At 41.2% G+C, this 19,759-nt stretch overlaps 1 protein-coding gene and 1 long non-coding RNA gene across 5 annotated transcripts in view; one reads left to right on the forward strand and one right to left on the reverse strand.

Annotated features, from left to right (window-relative positions):
- LOC107833014 (uncharacterized) overlaps positions 1–3,078 on the forward strand; it is a 3,282-nt gene extending 204 nt beyond the window's left edge. The window contains exon 2 of the long non-coding RNA XR_001658725.1: positions 17–3,078. This is a non-coding gene — a long non-coding RNA (uncharacterized LOC107833014). The remainder of the gene's footprint in view (positions 1–16) is intronic.
- The window catches only part of npy8ar (neuropeptide Y receptor Y8a), a 32,480-nt gene continuing 15,164 nt past the window's right edge, over positions 2,444–19,759 (reverse strand). The window contains exons 1-5 of one of the 4 annotated variants that reach the window (XM_016661009.1): positions 8,001–11,607; positions 7,361–7,744; positions 6,507–6,748; positions 4,093–4,290; positions 2,444–3,951 (exon numbers count right to left, since the gene is read on the reverse strand). In XM_016661009.1, the coding sequence (XP_016516495.1) occupies positions 3,501–3,951; positions 4,093–4,290; positions 6,507–6,748; positions 7,361–7,660 (1,191 nt within the window). In that variant the 5' untranslated portion in view covers positions 7,661–7,744; positions 8,001–11,607 and the 3' untranslated portion in view covers positions 2,444–3,500. Of the gene's footprint in view, positions 3,952–4,092; positions 4,291–6,506; positions 6,749–7,360; positions 11,608–19,759 lie in introns of those variants that run through there. The other 3 variants (XM_016661008.1, XM_016661007.1, XM_016661010.1) reach the window with 3 other exon arrangements.

Raw genomic sequence — 19,759 nt, forward strand, 5'->3', positions numbered from 1 at the left:
ATAGATAGATAGATAGATAGATAGATAGATAGATAGATAGATATGCTCATTCCTTTGAGCCATTCAGTGGTGGATTAGTGTATCGTGCTTATCTTGCTGCATAACCCAAGAACACTTCAGCTCAAAAATTGACAATCTGTAGATATTATGGTTGATCACAGTGAATATATTAAAAATGGAGGGGGACAGGAAGTAGAACTATGTATACACATAGGGCCAGGGTAGCTTTTAAAGGCAACTATCATTTGAAGATTGCTGTGTGTCTTTACTCAAAGCTTTTTAGACTAATTGTAAAATTAGTTTGATGATCTTAGCCTGTGTTGGACTGGTGACCTGTCCACAATGTAACCTGTGTTACACAGATGTGAACTGCTTCTGGAGACAGGTACCAGCCCCCTGAAGACCATGCCTTTTGTTGCAGGTGCAATGAAAGATGCAGAAACAGAAGAAATATTTAAAGGGGAAAATATCTCGTTTTCCCAGTACAAACAGAGAGAGAGAGAGAGGGAGAGAGAGAGATGAAACGGTTTGACTTATCTGGTTGTTTCACCTGCCTTGACTTTCTCATCAAGGCTACCGTCATTGAATTTTAATGTTGTTTTACAAATGTACATATTTCTGTTCTTCAAACTGACCAGAAGCTAAAATTCAGAGGTAGCAAAATGTGTGGGAGATATCCATGAGCCCTCAGTTCACCACTCATAGACATAGTTTGTATTGAATGGCTCAGAAATTTACAATAAGCCCTAAGCTGGTACATGTCCAGCACTTTGAAGTACCTTTATGTGTTTTCCTACCAAAATGGGAAATTCACAGATAAGGAAGGTGCTTAAACCTCAGCATTGTAGCTAACTTAACATTTAAAACAACCCTACAAGGTTTAATGTCATGGAGACAAAGTAGGACTAAAGAGTGTCAGTAACAGCCATATGTACCATCATAAGTCATATGTATCATCACAGACATGTTCTATTCAAAATTCAGCCACTTGAATGACTCAAGTATCAAACTGGTCCAAGCAGCTCAAACAGAACTCAGTAGATGATCACTAACAGCACTAACAGTTATAGTACAGTGATGGTGACTAGAACTCTACCACTGCATCCAAATAAATACTAGTGAGTTTAAGTGTTTCAAAGTTCGTATGAGGCTTGCCATCATTATAAAGATTTATTGTACAAATTGTTCCAGTTCAGACAAGTTGTACAATAAATCTTTAACATTGTACCTGGATAAAACAGGCAGAAACAGACGAGCCTTATTACAACTGTTCACTTTACCTTTAAAAACAAAGCTACTTCACACCAGTGGGAGGTCAACATCATCTGCTAATGTTAGAGTAAAATTATTAATACATTCAATCACCTACGCTATATTACAAACATCACTTAGATTTACCCATATCACATTTCTCTAGAGTAATGTAGGCTACAAAACTTGATAACCTTAATTATGCAAATTCAACAGAAGGGATAATGTCACCTTCCTGAAATAATGACCTACATCTTTTGTTTTTTTCCAAAAGTGATTTTTTTTTTGTCTAAATCATCTTTTGTCCAAAAGAAGACATTTTAGGAAAGTGACTATATGATAGTCTGGCATTATTGAGAACATTTCATGTATCCAAAAGGGACCAGATGACCCATCATGGTTGGTGCTGCAACGTCTTAATGAGGGATTAAACAAATTTATGGCACTTCATATTTGTACCTGTATGGTATTCTTTCCCCCTTTTCCCCTATGGTGGTGTAGATAATGATAAACAACTCACCTGTTCTGTATAATTGTAACATGCATTGAACCGACGTAATAAAGTAGCGAGTTTGATCAGTAACATAATTTAATATTTTCTGCAGAGAAATACTGTAACCAATTTCTAGCTGTTTTTTCCTTTTAGCATTTTTTCTGAAAAAGCTTGCTTAGCATTCCTTTCCACATATAAAAAAAAAACATTTGCCAGTACAACGCAAACGTACACAGAGAAATTCTACTCTCATCTCTCCCTGCTTCTCTCTGCCCTCTTCCTGTCAGATAACTTTCAAAAAAAGGCCACAAAAAAAGATATTTTAAAGAATGAACGATGATAAACAAAACCTCAGCACTTACAAACATGTTCAACTGTTACTCACGTGGACAAACTTGTTGGTACCCCTCTGTTAATGAACGACTGGTACCAGCCATTTGAAACGGACCAGTTCAGAATAGTGCAGTATTTCGTTGTTAGCCATTCTTAGGTGTTTCTAGCTGTGTTTGGGTCGTTGTCCTGTTAGAAGGCCAATGACCTGCAATTGAGATCAAGTTTTCTGACAAGGTTGTCGATTTTTGTCCAAAATGCCTTGATAGTCTCGAGATCTCATCGTACCCTGAACCCACTGATAGATGTAGCAAAGCTGCCCCTGATCAGAACTGAGCCTCCTCCATGTTTCACAGTATGTTTTTTTTTTATGAATCAGTTTTGGTCTCTGAATGCAGAGCTTGGTAAAAACCTCCAGAATTGTCTTGTTTGTCCAAAGGACATTTTCCCAGAAGCTTTGTGGCTTATCAATATGCAATGTAACGAATTCCAGTCTCGCTTTTGGGTAATTTGCTTTTAACAGTGACATCTCCCATGAAGTCCACTTTGGCTCAGACAAGATGTTTTATTCAATCCATCACAGAAGGACCTTGACCATAGAGTCTACCTTTAATTTCCTTGGAGGTTGTTCTGGGCTCTTTGGTTTCTATTTGTATTCTCCTGCTCTTAAACTGTCAACAATTACCCTCAGTCACAGGAGCATCAAGCTGCTTAGAGATGCTCTTGAAGATTTTACCTTTAACATGTTTTCTTTCTGATCTCCTGGGACAAATCTCTCCTTTGCTTCCTGTGGTTCATTGTGATTTCATTCGTTTATTTTCAAAATGATTCTGTTGAATCACAATTCAGAAGCAAACCTTGATCTGATTTTTGTTAGTTCATTTTCAGTACATTTTTATTCATCATTACTTTTGTCAGTTTCAGGTTATTTCAGTGGTGTTTGTGGGGTACCAACAATTTTGTTCATGTGTGCAAACAGTAAAATGTGTTTTTCACCAAAAAAACCCCCCAAAAAAAACGTGTTAACATGCTGTGACAACAACACGGTGTTGGCATCCTGCAGTGTGTAGGGGCTCAGACGTTACAATGTCTGGTATGAGGTTGATCTGTCACAATGGTTGTAACTGGAAAACTGAACCTTTCCAGGAGCGTTGCATGGTTTACACCAGAACAGTTCAGGTCCTTTAGCTTCTTCAGTTTTGGCATTCTGGACTTCCAAGTTACATCCAGAGTCTTCAAACGTTTTAGATGATGATCAGTCACAACAAGAACAATATGCCGTCAAACATTAGCTTGAAATAGTATTAAACCATTTTCAGCCAGGCCCAAGTGAGGTCAGTGTTGGACTGACTCAAAGTTGATCTTTATCAGTTACACACAACTGACGCGCTTAGGATCTTGTCAAAGAATTCTTCAGTCCGCATTATTACAAGTTAGCCGGTAATGTTTTGGATAGCAAAGCTGAGCTGATCTCAGGTCTGGGTGAGGGGACACACACCGATCCCATCCTGTTGAGCGAAGTGGCCTTTGTTATGCCCTCGCTGCCCACTGTAGACAAAGGGAAGCTCTCATAGCTCTCGCCTGCCCGGGTGCCACACTGGCAGCGCTGCAGCGTCGTCCTCAGCTCCCGCTGGAAGTTGCTGTTGAGGAAGCCGTACACCACGGGGTTGATGCACGTGGAGGCCATGGCTGTAAGGTGGCAAGCGGAGAAGACAGCGTCATGCTGACATTTTGGCAGGGCCTGGTGATGCCAGTCAAACAGAGTGTTGAAGACATTCAGAGGGAGCCAGCAGAGAGCAAATGCGATGACGATGGCTAGCAGCATGACATTGATCCTCTGGGCTCCCCGGGTCCTCCTGCTGCGCTCCAGCATGTCCCTGCACAATACAGAATGTACCCATTACCACACTGTTCACTGCTGAGGCTTCACCTCAGGCAGGATTACGCAACAATACGAGACATACATAGTGTCGACTGAGAACAAAAACGTGATGTCAAAGCAGTGGTTTGAAAGACACCTGTGGTGAGAAGACTTTTGAAGTGCATGAGGGAGAGTGTAGCTGTGTGACCTGCGGCGTCTCAGGCGGATGAAGATCCTCAGGTAGCAGAGCAGCACCAAAAAGAGAGGCAGGCAGTACTGGAAGATCAGCAACGAGGTTGTGTAGGCAAGGCGATGTTTGTCTGACGGCCACAACTCCATGCAGATCAAATGGTCCCTTAGACATGTTAGGAAAAAAATTAAAAATTATATTTCAAAATATAAACATTAAGAAAAGGTGTTTTTGTGGCAAGGTTAAAAGGTTAGTCCAGATTTAGTACTGAAGTGAAGTTATCAGAAACCCTTGGAGTGGTGCAGGCTAACATGATTACGCTGCGTATTCATGGTTCAGAATTTTCAGATTCACCTAATCATACACATATCAAATATTTTATATATTCACCTGTTAAAAAAGTTTTTTAATACAGCATATTTAAAATATTTGAAAGAAAATGCATCTTGGGACCTGGGCGTGATGCTATTGGACACACTACTGACTGCTGTTTGAATAACAACCAATCCAGACGCATCATTCATTTTCCTTGGCACTCATTGGCTGGAACCCAAAGAGCAGCAATAAGAAAGATGCTGGATGTTAGCATCTGCTGTAGTGATAAGATGGTTTCCACTGTGCATGTTGTATATGCTATATTTTCAAAATGTTAAAATAGCACACAGCAGAAATATCTCCTTAGATCATCTTAAAGGGACAGTTTCATGTTAAATCTACTCTTTTGAGCTTTACATCATGTTATGTTATGTATATCATGTCATGATATTATTCCCTAATCAAAACATAGCTGGAGTGTTGCTTTTACTCCTCATGCATGTTTAAAAAATCCTTGAATTTTCATGGCAACCATTCAGCTGTGGAGAACACCAGGGTGGAGCTAGTCCCGCCTTTGAGGTGCAGCTCCACCTTGGAGCTACAGTTTCCAAGTTTCTGCTTCCTCACGGAGCAGACCTCCCTCATGACTAAACCCACTCAGCTCCTTCAGACTAGCCAACAGCAATTAGCAAACACCTGGTGAAACTGCACATCTGATGAGCACATCATTGGAGCTATTTCTCAGAGCAAATCTGGTAAAAACGTTGTTGAAGGGTTAACGGAGGAGCCACATTGTGATGACTTCCTGAAGTTGGAGTTTAAAAAGAGCAGGAATATTTAAAGAGACAGAGGCCCAATTTCAAGATGTCAAATTATGAAGTCAGTTTTCTTTTAAAATTAACTTCAATGTTGCATATTTGATACATGCAGCATTTTTACAACAACTGAACTTAACATAGTTACTTGATTGTGCTATAAAATGCCACTAAGATAATAAGTAACACTGTCTCTGCAAGATTGTTGGAAGGGTAGAATTGGGTCTAAAATCAGAATAAAAATCTTGCTGTGTGAGCCATGTGTAAGCAGCACAGCTTTACCCTTATTTATTCAACCAGCCAGCATGGCTCTGTGTTCATTCTCAACACAACTCACTAACCACAGAAGAAAAATGATCCTGAAAGTTTCCTTAAAGCCTGGGTTCATTTGAATTGCTATTTCCTGGTCTGATTAAGTTGGGTTTCTGACTGCCACTGCTATAATTATTACTTCATGCCCATTCTTCACTCCCCATGGTAATTCTCACTGGTTGTGTGTGCCAGGAGGTATCCTCAAATTCTGAAACGTGTTCTTAGTTTGCATCCGGGGCATGAGCAAACATCGTTTCATGGGGAAAGCATCACCGGTGTTGCACTGCACAGTCTAATGAGCATAAAATTGGCCTCACCAGGCTCTTTTTCCTTCCACCTCAATTCCAGTTTGTTCACGTTATGCCAGGTAATGATCCATGCCCCAGGAAAACTGCTGAAGACAGGATGATGCTCCAGCCCTGTGCTTACCTAAATCCATTTAGCATCAACATCAGGTCTTGCCTTGCAAAAATATTCAGATATTTGTATTTTTATATTTGTGTATGTAATTATTTTAATTGCATGTGGCCGACAATAGAACATAATTTTGAAATGGAAAAAAAATGTTAAATGTTTTTTTCAAACTTATTGAGAAATAAAAAAAATGGGCGTGACAATCTGTGTTTAACCCAGATTCTGAGTCAAACTGGGATGAAGGAATCAGTTAGACTCTTAAAAGTGTCTTGGGACTCAAGACTTAAACACATTTAGTCAAAGCAAAAATAAAACTGTTTTCTTTTAAGCTCACTTTACCTGCTTTTCACCTGCACAAGTTGGCCAAAATGACCACATGTCCTGTTTGTGTCCTTCTCCATGTAAAATGAAGCAGCTCTTTTTAAAGCCTCACTGCTGTGTGTCGAACATTTGTGTCAATTCTATTCATGCACATTTATCTAATCTCACATTAAGATCCGTCTGTGGCAAAACCTTCAGCCTCACCTGAAGGGGTTGGAGGGCAGGCTGATGTTCTGGAAGGGGTCATTAGTGAGAATGTTGAAGGACAGAAAGGGCAGCGAGATGAAGCAGCCGACCAGCCACGTGAGCCCCACTGCAAGGTAGGAGTGTCCGGCCGCGGGGGTCCAGCCGGTGGGGTGGAGGATCAGCTGGTGGCGCTCCAGAGCAATGAGCACGAGGGAGAAGATGGACACGGTCACAGACATGCACTGGACAAAGGGTGTCACCTGGACAAGGTCAGAACAAACACGTGTCTAGTTAAGGCATTCAGTGGTAATCATTCAGTTCTAAAACAAAATCTGCATATAGATGCAATATTTACTTTGTGTTGAATCTATATTTAGCGAACTGTGTTACTCTGTGTTTGCATCATCTGTTTTGAAGAGGAAGCCAATTGGTGGGAAAGCTGTGATTTTTGATGGGGGAACCAGACGTGGCAGTTTGACATAGTGGGGATTTTCTCTACTAGGCACCATTTGTCCATCCACTGAGTTATGTGGATGAATAAAAAAGCAAATGGTGATGGGAGGTTCTGCAATGGCTGAAATGATAGCTCCAACTTCACAGTCTCTGTAAAGCACTAGCTAGCAGATAATACAACTATAGACAAACACATGGATGGTTTCTCTAGATCTTGCTGAGACATTCGCCCTCATGGGATATGCTCCTTCTTCTATACAACTACACACCACTTTGTGTTGGTCTATAACATCAAGTCTTAACAAAACGTACTGAAATTTGTTGTTCTGATGTGACAAAATGTGAAAAAGGTCAAAGGTTATGAAAACTTTTGGAAGGCAGCGCTGCATCCATCTTGCCATCAGGTGTGACCCGCTAACCTTACACAGGGCCTCCCCCAGCACCCAGTGGTCCATCAGCGTGTAGATGACAGTGACCGGCAGACACACCACGCACATCAGGATGTCCGAGCACGACAGGTTGGCGATCAGAATGTTGGTGACGTTGCGCAACTCCTGTTGCCGGGTGATGATAAATACAAGGCCTGCGTTGCCCAGCAACCCGATTGCAATGACTGCACTGTATGCAACAATCAGGAACGTAGCGCCGCCTACTGAGGGCGGGCACTGGGAGGCGTCTAACCAATCAGTGGCCTCCAAGAAGGTTGTGTCGTTAGACATGGCAGGTGGATGGAAGACGGGGAGGGAAGCGGATGGGATGGTTTGGTGGGTTCAACTCAGAGGCCTGAGGCTGCAGCTGAACTCCTACAGGGGATCAGAACGGAGATGACAGGAGGAGAAGGAGAGGAGAGAAGGAGGAAACAGAGAGGAAGCACAGGTCATGAGCAGGATTCAGGAACACCTGATGGAGCTTCAGAAGCATGTCCGACACAAGTGGAAATTCAAATGTAGAAGTTGCCCTGTTGTTTCCTCTCTGTTAGCATCCCGGTGGATTGGCTCTGCATCAGCAGCTTCCTGCAACAAAACAGAAAAACAATGCAGAGTAACGAGGACGGCTCACCAGGTGGGAGAAGGTGAAGAAGATCAGTGGAGATGAGGGACTGAATATTTTAGCTCATGCTGTTCTTCTTCTCTTCTCCCTGTTTTAGTTCGCTCTCAGCAGAGCCGCTCTGCAGCCCCCACAGACACTCATTAATATACAGCATTGTTGGTTTAATGGCACATTATGCAGCCCGGATCACCAGGGATACTCTGTTTGTAGATGAAGCAAGAAAGACTTGAGCTGAGTGTGCGTCTGCTAAACCAGCACTGCCTGTCGCTTTGACAGGAAATCTAAAATGAGACCTGGGAGTCCGCTTACTTCAGAACTGCAGAAGATTCAGGCAGTCTGCTGCCCAGACAGCGACATTCAAACCAAATGAAAAAAAAAAAAAAAACACCAAAGAGACGACAAGAAAGACCAAAGATGAATGGACAGGAAGAAGGTCTCCAAAGAGCAAATGTCACGGAAGAAAATCATTACAAAGGTCTGTCAAATAAAACCTCTATTCAGCTGCTGGGGAGAACTGATGAGAAAATGACTCATTTTCTGCTTTATTCTGACGTCCTTGTCCTTCACTCCTCCGTTTGGTCACTGCTGTAATTATCTTGACCATTTCTGCTTGTGTCTTGTCAGCCTGGGTCTGTCTGAACTGTATCGTGGTCTCTTTTCTTTAAGCCCCAGAAATCTGGCATTTTAGCTGCATGGTGTTTGTGGGCTTTGGTTCGTTTTTGATCAGCAAAGAGTGTTTGACTGTCAGCAAAAGTATTTCAAGAACTTTTGAGGCAACGATTTCCAACCGTAATCCCAAATCAGCTCCTGCAGCAACGCGCAGGGACACGTCTGAGGCAGACAGAGGACAAGTGGCTGCCAAGAATATAGACATGAAAGAAAAGTGCCCAAAGGCACAGAAAATAGAAATATTCATGCTAACATCTGTGAGAAGAGGTTCACAGAAATGCTTTCAATCTAAAGCCAATTTCAGTTACATGGGTCGCTGAAAACCTGATCAGAAGAGACGAGTTGGAGACGATCCTGTGGTTGTTTTCCTGATAGCAGAGCAAACCCTTCAGTCCAGGAACACATTTCCATGTAGAGGGAATTTCATTTGATTCCATAGGGAACAAACACATCTATCTGTGATCAATTTATATGTATCAAAAGTCAGAGGTACATTTACTCTTTCTGGTCTTATTGTGTGCATAACAATGCATGTTATTGTTTATGTTTGTAATGTTTTTCCTGCATCTCTGGCTACATATATACTGTATAAGGAGCTTGATGCCCCAACGCCTGAATAAACCACAGACGTCTCCTCTGATTGGCTGATAGATGATGAGGCTAAATTATGAATACAACTCATGTAACTGTTTACATCCGTCACTGCCATGACTTTTAATGACGTACAGCATGAACAAGCTTAAACATGTGATTTTAATTTCATGTCTTAATTAATGGTAACACCGTAATTGCAAAATTCTGTTTTGGCAACATTAGCAAAATACAAATGAAGATCTCTGCACATTTCTAAAGGAAACACAGATTGTGCATTCACACCTATCAGTTCCTGGGTTCTGTGCTGGATTCTCCCCTCATGCACCTCACCTCATGGCCTGCCTGTGTTATTAGTGTGTAACTTCATGAAGATCTTTGTCTGGGTCCTTTCATTTCTCAAATCCTGACAGAAGAACCTGGCTACCCTCTGGACCCGGCAGGGCTTCATGCTCTGGGGAGACTAAAAAGACAGCCAGGATGCATCTGAACTTCAGGCTGGTCTTATCCTCTATGGAGGAGAGTCAGTGCTGAGGAAATACTGATGAACTCTCTCAGTGAGTTTAAACCTTTACTTTGATTTGATGATGCTGTGTGAAGAGGCTGAGTGGAATCAGCAGGCGACAAGCCGCCTGAACCTCAACCTGGTTGACCAAACTTGAGAAGCTACTGGTGTATTTCAGTGTGCTGTTGTGGTGCAGAGTTAAAAAATAAATTTGTAACTCAGTACATGTGTGTCTGTGTTAAAAAAAAGAAACATTTTAAGTCAATTCAGCACTGCTTTTCTGTATCAGATCGGGATCGACCGATACTAAATCTGAAATATCGGTATCGGAAGTGAAAAAGTGTATAATGCATTCATAATTGATTACTCATCATTTTTGCTCTTAGCTAGAAAGAACCCTGTTCCTTCATAAAAGATTTTCCAATTTCCTGGAGCCATGGGAAATATCATTGATATACCATTTCCCATGGTTTATCAATACCAATAAAATGTTATTGAATATCTTTCTCAGTATCAGTTTCAAGTTTGACATTTTAGTATTGTGACAACCCTGTAAAGGTTGATATATCTGACACCTACGAAGAACTGAAACATTATTCTATGAGGAGAGAGCCAAATGTCCAAAACAGCACAGCATGAAGACTAATCAAGTCAGAGAGAAAACGACAGTTACTACAGCTCAGATTGGTTCTACAAGCTTTTGAATGATGTGGTTCACCTAATTACTTCCTGTCACAAGAACTTTGTTTCCCCAGTGCTGTACATATGCATGAATGCAATCAGTTGATTGTCACCATTGCTGCTGCCATCCTCCGTGTGTGCAGAGCTCCGTCTGTCGCTGCATTTTCGATCTTTTCTGTCATTCGCTGTGGCCCCCGAGGGACGGAGCTGCCAAAGAATGAGACACACTCACAGGTGTTGCTGCTCCTCCGCTTTGACTCACTCGCTTCCACCCACCCCAGATAACATTCATCAGAAATCCTGCTATCTGCCGTGCTGTTGTTCCTGCACACAGCATGTACACACAATCCTGTTTACTTGAGCATGTTCAGTCACCTGGAGGATCTGAACTGTGCAGACCTGATGGGGCTGATCTGAAATTAGGCGTACAGACATGTGACATTGAATCTGAGTGGTGATTATGGTTGGAGCTTTTTATAAAAATAGATTTTAAACGTGCTCCTTTAGGCATGTGTCTCGCTACTGAGTGTCAGTTATTGCTAGGTGCACAGAATCTGAATGTGTTGGTGTCGTACCATGCACAGCAAACCCAGCATGCCCATATTATCACTCAGGTTTGATTTCAACACGTTTAAAGTGTCTGCATGGGTCCAAACCAGAGAGAGAGTTTAAATCTTTTTGGAGAATTGGTACATTGACTCTGTCAAGTACTAAATCTGTCTGGAGTTAATCACTTAACACTTAATAACACTAAGTGTTAAAGTGTTAAATATGAACTCTGTTGATCATGTCACTCATTTCCATTGCAGTTTTACAAAATACATCTATTTTGATACGGCTGACAAACCACCTCATCCCAGTGAAAAACTTTTTAAAACTGTCTTTAACAAAATTTATTTTAATAATTTCAGTTTGCGGAACACTGTGTGGTTTATGGAAACACAGCTACTGATGCCCATAAGAACGCTGAGGTTCTTTTTCATAAGGAACTGAAGGGCAGATTGTGACAAATACTCTAGATTGCAAAAATCCAAAATGTTCTTTTCAAAGTCAATGACAGAAAACTCTGAGCTTCAGGGTTAACTCAAATGGCTGTGAGCTTCAGGTTTTCGTCCAGTTACTAAACCACACACCTGTGATACTGGATATTCAACCAATCCACTGCATTTACACAGTGCTCTGTGTAAATGCAGTGGATTGCATTTACACAGAGCAAATGCTCTGTGTAAATTGAGCACAGAGCATATGCCACTGTATTGAGTGGCATAATACAGATGCCACTCAATACAGATTGAGTGGCATCTGTATTATTTTTATGAACATGTTCCACAACCAGGAGAACTGCATTCTTCCACTTTGCAACTGTGACAGGACAGGATTATGCGCCACCAAATGAAAGCCACAAGAGCGCTTTGGATGGGATATCCCACTTGGCTCACACCTAGAAAACACATGGATGAGCAGCACAACACAGAGCAGGACTGTGTGCTGTGATTCATGCATCTCAGTGTAGTTTCCTGTAAACAGAGCAGAGTTAGAGTGGAGTCAAAGAGCTGCATGGCTCTCTGGAGGTGACAAGCTGTGAAATTCATTGTGCTCACTCCTGAACGCGCTGCACCGATGAATAATACGTGCAGAAATAAGTTCGGCCTACAAATATTTACTGTGACTGTTTGCATATGGACACAATGACAAACTCCATGCAGCAGAAACATCTCAGCGGTGGCTGTGGTGAATCACAGCGGCCTTCACAGGACAGCAGATGTTTCTAACAGCAGGTAGGAGTTCTGTCAGCTTCTCTAGAAACAGGAATCAAAGTTATAATGAATCAAATTCTTCTGTTCATCTTCATAAAGGTGAATGTTAGCATCATATAAGACACATTAAGTCAGGAGTGTACAAAGTCTGTCCTCAAAGGCCAGCATGCTGCATGTTCTCCTTCTCTCTGACTCAAAACACCTGGATCAAATAATGACTCAGTAGTAGACCTCTGCAGAACACTATCTGTGTTTTCATTGACTAAAGCAGTGTTTCTCAACCCTGGTCCTCACCGCCCCCCTGCTCTGCATGTTTTAGATGTGCCTCTATTCCAGAACAGCTGATTCAAATGATTGCATGACCATCAAGTACTGCAGAAGCCTGTTAATCACCAGAGATACAATTCAGGTGAGTAGCAGAAAGGAAAAACCTAAAACATGCAGGACAGGGGGGCGGTGAGGACCAGGGTTGAGAAACACTGTACTATATGATGGCACAATTTGACATTTCAAAAATAAATTTGCTAAATGGAAATTAGACAATTTTGAAAAATTCTTGAATTCAATAAAACGTTTTGGTGTTAGGATGAGGTAAAACTGCAATGGAAACAGTTTTTTCACATCACATGATCAACAACCAGATGCAAACCATGAAGAAGAAGATGACAGGAAGTAGTTTGAGGATCATGGAGCGATCTTAATGACTTATCATGTTAAACTTATTCATGTGTCATTTTAATTTCATTTTTTTCATTTAAATGAAATACCGCAATTGCAAAATTATGTTGTTCTTTTTTTCCATGAGCAGAATATTGACTGAATATTGAGTTTCACGCACATTTGTAATTGACATGCTGAGGTGGCATCAGGAACAGAACTAAAACCTGCAGAATACGGACATTAAGGACCAACTGTGGACACTGCTGCTTTAGGCAAACTGAGCCTTTATTCATTTTCATAATTCCTGGACTAACTTCAACCACATTGACAAGACACTGTTCCTACAATTTCCTATCATCTATCCTTCCATTTTCAATAGCTCCTTAATCTTTGCAGAGTGGCAGTAGAGTCGTTTCACATCGTGGACTGACGCCAGTTCGTCACACAGCAACAGAGAAACACACAGCCAGGCATTCATACACTCATACCTAAGAGCAATTTAGAAAACCTAATTATGTATTGAGTGCATGTTTTTGGACTTTGTGAGTGACCAGTGACAACCCAGTTATGTACGGGTAGAACATGCAGTAAGGCCAGAGCCGTGATTTAAACCTTTAAGGCTCAACTGCACCGCGATGCATATCACTGATTAGTATGAATAAGAATGGAATAATAGACACTCTGTATCAGTGAGACCGTGATGTGGAAACAATCACCTCATCTTGAATGTGCATAAAACTAATTAGACGATTGATCCTCTGCATAAAGCAGGCAGCACTGTGAGGTTCATCTTATATGATTTATCCAGAACATTTAGCACAATTTAACACAAATTAAATTAGCAAGGGGGCAAACACTTTTTCACACCCCTCTGTATGCTGAGCAGAAAAACTGAGGACATTTACAGTATATTCCATAACATGAGCCTTTTTATCACTGTCTTATATTGTTGGAGAACTTGTTGATTTCCCTCTAAATCAGGGGTCACCAACTCCAGTCCTCGAGGGCTACCATCCTGTAACTTTTAGATGCGTCTCTGCTCAAACACACCTGGATCAAATAAAGTGCTCGTTTCCAGCCTATTGCAGAGAGGAATGAATGCTGGTGAGGGAATTCAGACATTTTGGAGCAGAGGTGAATCTAAAAGTTGCAGGATGGTAGCCCTGGAGGACTGGAGTTGGTGACCCCTGCTCTAAATGGTGCCACAGGTTTTGAGAGAGCTAAGGATTTGGGCAGCAACCATGAACAACTTGGAGACACCGCCCTGCCTGTGCCAAACAGCTTAAGCACCACTGAGGCTCCTCTCTGCTCAGTGAAGACTGTTAAATCACCAATATGTCTTGATTCTTCAGACTTCCATCATCCAGTCAAACAAACACACACCAACTGGAGTCAATAGCGGGATAAACTGTTTGGCATCGACACATGCTCTACTCTTCAAATGTGGGACCATTTAAAGAGAAATAAATCAGCTCTCCAGCAAAATAACAATTACTGCCACAAAGCTTTATCAAAGTAGAGAAAAATAAACGCAAATGTTCTTACTTGATCAGCTCTCTTATTTCCTTTCTCATCACTGAAACAGAAAAAAACAAACAAACTGGATATAGCCATCGTTCTGTAACCTTTTCTTTCCTTTCCCATATCAAGCCAGTAGCTGAACTGTTTAGCTATCGGTATCTTTGCCTCAATAACTTTAAACTTCATAGAAATATAAAAAGCAGATAAGAATTGGAGAAAATAGCAAAGTGTCACTTAGGATGAAAGATCCCTGTCCATCAGGTGAGCAGAATGTGAACGTCAAAGCAAATGACAGAGACCTGAGGAAAGACCTGAGGGACGCAGCGTCCTGGACGGCATGTCATCCTTTCAGTTTACAGATCCTTTGTAATCACTCTGACCATGATACTGATAATGTAGCTTTGCAGATTAGAAGAAAATAAGGACCTCTAAAGATACCAGATCCTTAAATAAAAAATGAATTATGCAATAAAAATGTGACATTAAAAATTTAATTTTACAAGAAACATGGATGTTTTTCTGACATGCAGGTGGACAGAGGTGCCTGCTGCTCTGAAACGTTGCCTCACCCTGCAGACAGTGAACTTTGGTATTTAGGTTTTTCCTATTAGTCGTGACTTTAAATGACCTCACGAAGCTGCTGCTGCAGCTCTGTTCCTGTTTCGGCAGTAATCTGTCAGAACAAGTGTGTTCAGGAAAAACATAAGTACATTTGCAGTAAAAAAGCATTCATCTCCCTTGAACTTGTTTCCATTGTGTTGTGTACCAATGGAAGTGGGAGGTAACATTTATTTGAGTAACTCTTTAAAAGAAATGTTCTTCTAAAAATAACTTTGCAGCAGCAGCTTTTACTATGATATGCATAATTTGACTTTGAAGTGACGCTACTTTGACCTAATTACAATATTTTCCAGCGACTCAAATTCACTGAATGAACATCCAGCACCAGAGACAGAGTTCATGCTGAAATGAGCCTTCTTTGTTTGGAACAAGCTTTATTTTGCTACCTGCTCAGCCACCCTGGGTTCACAATTCAAGATATCCATATTGTCATAGAAAGTAATTTGCTTCTACATATAAATTGATGACTAAGTTTTGGATTCAAATGTTTCACATTATGAGAAAAATTAGATTTGGAAAGGTCTTTCTTCAGCATTAATGGTTAATTAATAACCTATTTGTATAAATTTTATTTTTATCTTCAACATACCAGAATTTGCAAATTATTTTAATCTGATTCAATCTGATTACAGGTTTCAAATCTAATCAGATTGTCTTATCCAGGGTTTATTATCTCCTTCATGTTTCTCTGTGTTCTGCTCAGATTGTTTCATGTTTCCACGTCTCTCTGCTTCACCTGCCAGTTACTATCTCTACTCTGCAGCTTCATTCTATTCTGATTCTCTTCTGCTGCAGTCACGCAGGCGACACAAAAAACCTGCAAAGAAAGGAGCTCTGGTCAAATAATACTGCAGCTGAACATTTTGGCCTACATGCAAAACACTTTGAGGCCTGATCTTTAAAAGGTTTGCATCTATTTAAACAGGTCCAAACCAGGCACAACTAGTATTTTTGTGCTTTCCGATCATCACAAATCACAAATATACTGGATGGAGACATGCAGATGTAAAGACTTACAACCCACAAAGTGATTTTTCAGACCTGAATCAGATTCAGACTAACTGGAGGTTTGAATCAGATTCAGGTCTGAAAAATCAAATATACTTTTTTTTATTTGCTGTTTTTGCATTTGAAAGACAGGTGCAAACTGGCATGGAAAAATGTATGAATGGAACAGATAAATGCAACTTGCCTGTGGACATTCCTTATGACATTAAGCTAAAAACAAAAACACCTCGACTAATTTAAAAATTGTGCCATGTTATAAAACTGAACATCATAGAAACCAGAGACCAGAAAACCGACACAGAGCAAAGAGACAAAATCTGTCCCAGCATTCCTCATGTGGGATTTTTTTTCTCCCAATTCCTATTGATCCTAGTTATCAAATGGTACAGATTGCCCAATTATTTCAATTTAGTTTGAAAAATTTCTATCTAACAAAACCCAGCAGATGGTATTGAGTCACTGACTTGCAGCATTCACTCTTCTTTTTTTTTTAGATTTTATTGGCTCTAGTTGTCTTTACTTGATAGAGGCAAGAAGGAAAGTGGGTTGTGGGAAGACATGGCACAGGTCATCAGGCCGAGACTCGAACCCATGACAGCGAGGACTGAGGCTGCCGTATGGGTCCCACTTTACCCCCTGCACCACCACAGCCTCCACAGTGTTCACTCATCCTGGACAGACACACAGTGACAATAATTTCCATTCGACTGCAGCAATCTCTCATACCGAGCATGCATGTAACTCTCTTTTAACAGGAAGAAACCTCCAGCAGAACCAAAACCAGAACCAGAACCAGGCTCAGTACAAGCGGCCATCTGCTAAGACTAACTGGAGGTTTGAGAAGACAGAACAGAATGAACAAGAAGAAACTGATGAACTGATGTAGGATTATTTTGATGGTCTTGAAAGTAAAAAGTTCACAGTAGGAGAAGCAGAACAACTAGGTGATGGCAGCATTATGTCAGCCGACGCCCTCTTCCAGGAAGGAATAACAACCAATCAGGTTCCAGACCAGGTGTAGCTTCTATGGAGAGAAGTCATCCAGTAACACATGCAAAATCCTCACTTAAACACAGTGGTTTGCACCACTTTTCCACATGTAATAAATTGCAGGTGGAATTTTTGTGGATCATTGACAACATGCAATTAAAAAAAACAGATTTATGTTTTGCTTGAGCAATTTAGCGCTTTTTATTTGGAACCTTTGGATCAGACCCTAGAACAGAACATCCTAAACAGAACAGCTGCTAAAGACGACAAAACACCTGGAAACTGGGACAGACTTTACCTTCCAACATGGCAACAACCATGGAATGGTTTAATTCCAATACTCATAATATAATCCATCCATCCATTTTCTTTACATGCTTGTCCCTCAGTGGAGTCAGGAGGGTTGCTAGTGCCTCTATCTCCAGCTAATGTTCTGGGTGAGAGGCGGGGTCACCCTGGACAGGTCACCAGTCTGTCGCAGGGCAACACAGAGACACAACCATGCACACACTCACACCTAGGGGCAATTTGGAGAGGCCAATTAACCTGACATGTTTTTGGACTGTGGGAGGAAACTGGAGTACCTGGAGAAAACCCATGTATGCACAGGGAGAACATGCAAACTCCATGCAGAAAGACTGGGGCTGGGAATTGAACCCAGAACCTTCTTGCTGCAAGACAACAACTCTACCAACTGCACCACTGTGCAGCCCTCATAATATAATGGACTAGTCTAATCCAAAATCCCCAAATAAGGAAATATTCTGGTGTTTTTACCTTAGTCATTTGAAAATCACTTAAAACATTAAAGGAGCCAATCACAGGCCTAGTTCTAATTAAATATCATCAAGCCAAACATGTGGCTTGATGCTTTTTTTCACAGAAATTTATTGATGGTGTTTAGAAACTGTTCCAATTGTGGTGCTAAAATATGGAACATTATAACTTGGATCTGACTTGCCTCATGAGGAGTTGACTAATGCAACCAGAAAGGATGAAAAATGTCCCTACAGGCTGAACAGCCAACACTGACATGCAGTAATTTATTCTGATGTTTGAAAAGAATTACCATCTTCTTTTTCATTAGAATTGTTCCATTGTTTAAATCTGAAATGACGTATGAGTAGCTGATTGGCTGCCAGTTTGATGGTATTTGGCTTTTACAGCCTCAGCTCAGCTTGTTTCTTGTCCATTGAAGAAAAGTGGTCGATTTATTTCCAATTGGTCTTGGCAGAGTCCGGTTACGTCCTTCAACATGACAGACTGAGCTGATTGAGGAAGTCAACTGGCTTCTTTAAACAACTATCCTTCACTATCTGAACAATAAAGATTGTTTCTACCACTTTGAAAACAGGATAATCAGAAGATTCGGCTTTAGACATCTGTGCCAGTTATTACTTTGCTCTCTGATGAGACCACAAGAAGCATTTATAGCCAAAAAGCCCAAGAATGCCTTTTTTTTTTTTTTTTGTAGTGCAAGACTACAGAGATATAAATAACTCCAGCTGTGTGAGTGTGGAACTGGGACAGCCTGATAGTGGAGCTTTTAATCTGTTTTGGATTAAACCGCATCGTGGTTCACTTGATGCTGAAACGGAGCGTTCTGTGGGTGTGTTCTGGTGACCGCCATCGCTTTAACGTCACGTCGTCGCTTCCTCATGCCGTCGGCCAAGAGGCTGCAGCTCCTCACCATGATGGAAAACACAGACGATCAGAGTGGCTGAAGAATCCTGAAGGTTTTGTGTGTGTTGGGAACCAAAGCGTCCGCCTGAACCTGAGGGAGACGTGGTTCACATGGCGGGTGGGAGGAGGGAGTCCAAAAGATCCAATGAGCGGACAAATTCAAGGACAAGAAGTAATAAATACGAGCAGAAGCTCAGTTTCCACGCTCGTCATATCAACACAGATGGCATATTTGCACTTTTTCGCTCACTGAATGTGACTGTCACTGTCCATCACTTTGGACAGGCTGTTGTTTATCGCAGATGCAGCGTGGTTACAGATCTGCAGCATTTCATCCATTATTGACCAGATTTTCACACAAAATTTGCCCCATTTCAACATAAATTAAAAATAGTGCCGACTTTTAAATAGTGCTGATTAAATGTGGATGTGTAAATGTTTGAAGAAGGCTGCCCTGAAGGATCTGGTGAAAGCAGTCAGCATGCAATGCAAAAATCAAACACTAATGACCTCAGGGGGTTTCAGACCCACACGACAGAAACAAGACTGAGAAATCAAACAGCCACTCATCAGAAAGATCTTCCTACTTAGTTATCTGCCCTCCTGTGGCGTCGTGTCGGAGCCTTGAGCCAGCAGTCTGATCCACTTTCTAAATGAATCGGTGAGCTGAGGCAAACAGGAAATACTTTTTTTGGTGGTTCCCAAAAGTTTTGCAATCCTGTCAGGTATCTCTCCATCTATTCACTTCTTTTCTGTCAATATCTGAATGTCTGACATGTGTGGTCATTCTACACATAAAATATGATTGTCAGGGTTCCTGTTTTACAACAAAATTGATAAAGTCCACACTTGTACACACAGCTGAGAGACCAACAAGATCACCTTTTCAATGTAAAGCATGCAGCTCTATGGAAGAGGCAGACAGGCCTGCAACACAGCTACTGTATGTAAAAATCTTTAATTCTTTGGTTTAACATGCAGTATTATCACAGAACTGGAAACGATCTTTGCCAAGGGTTCTGACAACCATCTGAACGCTCCGTCTGGATCCTCCTAAAGAGTTCTGCAACAAAAATGAATCT

Source organism: Poecilia formosa, unplaced genomic scaffold (genome assembly GCF_000485575.1).
Source record: "Poecilia formosa unplaced genomic scaffold, Poecilia_formosa-5.1.2 Scaffold307, whole genome shotgun sequence".
In the NCBI taxonomy this organism is placed as follows: Eukaryota; Metazoa; Chordata; class Actinopteri; order Cyprinodontiformes; family Poeciliidae; genus Poecilia; species Poecilia formosa.